The sequence below is a fragment of the Lynx canadensis genome, chromosome D1, assembly GCF_007474595.2.
Source record: "Lynx canadensis isolate LIC74 chromosome D1, mLynCan4.pri.v2, whole genome shotgun sequence".
Classification (NCBI taxonomy): domain Eukaryota; kingdom Metazoa; phylum Chordata; class Mammalia; order Carnivora; family Felidae; genus Lynx; species Lynx canadensis.
In genome coordinates this window covers 62,069,282-62,073,635 of record NC_044312.2, presented here as the reverse complement: position 1 = coordinate 62,073,635, position 4,354 = coordinate 62,069,282, and the positions used below count along the sequence as shown (strand labels likewise).

Sequence of the window (4,354 nt, the reverse complement as noted above, 5' to 3'; positions counted from 1 at the left end):
ATGTTAGCAGTCAGACCAACTCGACAGAGAGACAGTATTGGTAGGGGTTAGAATACTCAGAGTGGAGACAGACAAGGACTGAGTCTCATCTGGGTCACCTATCATCTGTGTTACTCTGAAAAACAAACTTAATTCTTTACACCTCATGAGATTGTTGGGAAGGTAACATGAATTAATGAACATTAGTAATTTCTAACAGATACTGGCACTTTTAAAGTCGTAATGTATTAATTATTACTACATCAATAAGAGATTTTTTGTGTGGGAAATGAATAGTTTAGATGGATCTTCCTTTCAAGTTGTGTCATATCATTCAAGTGTCCCCGATTTTCACCTTTCTGTGAATGCCATTGAGTATATTGTGAATATACTTTCATATGTTTTATGTACAAATTGTGTAGCTCCATGTCCTGATCTTTCACTTTTCCCCCACCACACAGTCTGTCTCATTGTTCGTGATATGAAGATGATGATGATGGCAATGGTGATGATGATGACGACAATGACACCACGGATGAAGACTTATGGCTACAGTCAACATCAGATATTAAAGGCAAGCGTGAAAGTCATGTTTTCATGCGCCGAAACATACGGACAATGGTTCGGCGGATCTCCTTTGTCTTGGCGCTGTAAATGAGAGGGTTGAGCACAGGAGGTACAAAGAGGTAAACATTGGACATGAGGACGTGTACATAGCGTGGGGCATGCTTCCCAAAGCGGTGCACTGTGGAGACCCCAATCATCGGTACGTAAAACACAAGTACAGCCAAGATATGTGACACGCATGTGTTGAGAACTTTCAGGCGTTCCTCTCGGGAAGCGATGGCCATGACCGAGTGCAGAATGAGCACATAGGAGAGGAAGATAAGAAACATGTCCATGCCAAAGGTGGATACAAGAACAAAGAATCCATAGATGCTGTTGATAGTGATATCAGCACAGGCCAGCTTCATCATGTCTGGGTGAAGGCAGTAGGAGTGGGAAAGAACATTGGATCTGCAGATAGGCAGCCTCTTGAAGAGGAAGAGAAGGGGAAGGAGGATGATGAAGCTCCGAGCAGCCACAGCTATGCCTATTCTGGCAATGACTTCATTGGTGAGCACGGCAGCATAGCGCAAGGGATCACAAATGGCCACATAGCGGTCAAAGCTCATGGCCAGCAGAATGCCCGACTCCATCATGGAGAAGGAATGAATGAGAAACATCTGAATCAGGCAGGCATCGAAGGCAATGTTGCGGGCATTGAGGCAGAAGGTTCTGAGCACGGTGGGCAGTGTGGCCATGGACATGGCCACGTCACTGAAGGACAGCATGGACAGGAAATAGTACATGGGCTCATGGAGGCTGGGCTCCACTCGCACGGCCTGCAGGATCACAGTGTTGCCTCCGAGGGCCACGGCATACATGACACAGAGGGGCCCTGCTAGCCAGGCGTGAGAGCTCTCCAGACCAGGGATGCCGGTCAGGAGGAAGGAAGCAGGATGAGTGACATTGAACAGTCCCATGGCGGGGGCGAGGCCAGGGCACTTTTCAGGATTGGAACTTGGGGACTTCTGAGAGTTGCCCCTACTAGAGGGCAAGAAGCCAGGGAGTAAGATACACAGGGGGTGAAGTCTACACAAGTGGAAACTGATGCCTTCCTGAAATCACTGGTTAGGGGAAAACACAGGCATTCTTCTTTTCTTCATATTGTAGGATTGTCTGGCTATAGGCTTGGCTAATAACCTTCTGTTTTATAAATGAAGGAAGACATTGGTAAAGCTTCACAAATATCAACTAGGTACAAAGTAAACATTTGAGTCATGTTATGTTAAGTAATATTATCTACCATTTTAAGGTGTCCCTGAAGCAACTTTGACTAGAAATATGTTAAGTGCAATTCATAGGTAGTTATGATAAAGGACACTGGCAGTTTGAGTTATCAATAACTCACACTATTAACCCCTCACCACATAGAAAGCCTCATGTACTGCGTTGCTCAGCTTTTGTATAATGACACATGACTGCGTTCTACAGGTTAAGCCACAATGATTTCTTTGTGAGAGTGTTTACATATTGAATTCTCCTGTCATTCTGATATTTTGGAAACCCCGTCATGTTCATTCCCTCATGATGGATGAAGACAGTGAGGGCCAAAAGGCTTTTTGTCTGACAAAACTGTTTCAGGTTCAGGCACCCATCTTTGGGAGAAGAACTCCAGAAATATTTTCCCTTCCTCTTTCCTCTGCCAAACCTAACAAAGCAAGGCCACAGCATCTTAGATTCCTGGCTGATTAGGGTGGAGGAGCTTGGAGACCCAGGTATCTGAAGGCCACAGAAATGCTCCAATGAGGACTATGCCACATTATCACTCAGAGAATATTCCTGGAATTTTGGGGGTAGTATATGGCTCAGATTGCCCTGTGATTCTCAAGAAGTCAGTGGCCACGTCTCTGTGTGACTGCTTGTATCCCTTTGTGTCCTAGAGCTGAGTCTGTGCACACCTATCTTACTCCAGACACGTGACGCTTCAGATCTATGAATGAACAACCCCATTCATCTCTTTTTTCTCCCACCTGACTACAATTACCATTTTTCATACAACCCTCCTTGAAGAAATTTGGGGTAAAAAAAAAAAGAGGAGTGAGCAAAAGTGAAAGGAACAGAAAGAGAAGGCAGAAGAAAACAGGCTTCAGTGAGCAGGATGCTGTGCAGGACAGGGCGAAAGCCATCGTGCGTGTAGGGATCTGAGTTGTAGCATTTGTGGGAAAAAGGCTGCCGGACACCCCAGGAGCACATCCTTTATCGTTCCCAGTAGTGGCTCACCTTGTGGGGGGGGGGGGTCTGGGTGCATGTGAAGAAAAGAAATCAGTGAGAGAAAACCAATCCTTGCTGAGCACATTACGTGCCAGATACCCTGCCAGGAACTTATATCTATGCCACCAGTGAATCTATGACAGAGGTGGATGCTCCCTGAAGTGAGCCTGCCTCTTAGAGCATGGAAGCAGGTGACAACGCCTCATCTGAGTAAGGATCTGTAAGACTCTCTAATGTCTAGCTCAGTCTTTGAGACCCATTGAGGTGTTGGAGAAGATGCTGAGAAGGAAAACAGAGCACACATTTCTGCATGGAGATTTCAGACACTATCGAACAAAGAGAAGGGCTAAAAGCAGATTCACGAGGCCAACAAGATGCAGAAGTTCTTTTCTCCGATGCGGGACTCCAGTTCCCTTGTCCTGGCTCTGAACTTTCCTTTCTCTGAAGCCACAGAGGGGCCAGAGTGGTTTAGGGGAACAGGCCCTGGAGGGGGTGAGGAGCCCTGGCATTTCCCCTGGATGGGGCTTGTCCTGGCCGTGTGGGCTTGGGAAGCTCAAGTTCTCTGTCTAGATCGAGTCTCCTCCCCTTTATCACTGTTTTCCCACATATTATCCTTTATGGCTCTGAAGTCCTTTTACTTTTTACTTTCTAGTCAAAGATAAAATGCCTGTGAAGGTTTGCTACAGAGCTTCAAGAAGACAAAGACAGGCTGAGAAGGAGTTGGGGGTGAACAGAGAGTCTCTGCTGATGACCAGCATTTGGCATCAAGGACAGGAATAGAAAAAGATTAGACATGCTTGGCTATGCCAAACCACTGTAAAATTTAGAACTAGCTGATTTGTCTACGCTTTTAATCTCCCAGGTGACTTTTACAGACTTTGTCTCAGAATTCATATGACAAGTACAAACGTTGAACATCTGCACGCTCAGCAGTGGGTTTGATCCGTGTTGTAATTTGTGATCACCTTGCTTCCTGGATTTCTGAAATTTGCCTGTGCCCTGATCCTATTCTCCACCCTGAACTGCTATAATGTTAATGAATCATAGGAACATGGATCCCAAGTTCACTGAATCTGCAACGTGAGCTCTCTGGAGAAACAGTGCATGACCCAGAGTTAACAAGTTAGTGGCAAAGCCGGAACAAGAACCCCATGTCCAGGGACTTTGCATCTGATCTGCTCACTCTAAGTTTTTTTTAAATGTTTATTATTTATTCCTGAGGGAGAGAGAGAGAGAGAGAGAGAGCTCAAGTGGGGGCAGAGAGACAGGGAGACAGAATCCAAATGAGGCCCCAGGCTCTGAGCTGTCAGTGCAGAGCCCGATTTGGGGCTTGAACTCGCAAACCGTGAGATCATGACTTGAGCTGAAGTCAGGCACTTAACTGACTGAGCCACCCAGGGACCCCTGCTCTGCTCACTCTAATAAAAAGCTCCCTTCTGGTAGCTTCCTGCACTCTATTCTTCTTTATCTCCCCACCCCTTACCCAGTTTCACCCTTTCTTAGAAGAAACCTCAAAAGAGTCAGCTAGCTACCCACTACTGGGTTGCAGAACTCACCA

The 4,354-nt window shown here is 46.1% G+C and overlaps 1 protein-coding gene across 1 annotated transcript; it reads right to left on the bottom strand.

Moving 5' to 3' along the window:
- Positions 1–566: 566 nt before the first annotated feature.
- LOC115525725 (olfactory receptor 51I2-like) lies at positions 567–1,505 on the bottom strand. Its single transcript, XM_030333044.1, has one exon. The coding sequence runs from the start codon at positions 1,503–1,505 to the stop codon at positions 567–569; it is 939 nt and encodes a 312-aa protein (XP_030188904.1).
- Positions 1,506–4,354: the final 2,849 nt, after the last annotated feature.

Bases quoted from the DNA above. Each gene is read 5' to 3' on its own strand.
- LOC115525725 (XM_030333044.1), bottom strand. From the start codon at position 1,505: ATGGGACTGTTCAATGTCACTCATCCTGCTTCCTTCCTCCTGACCGGC.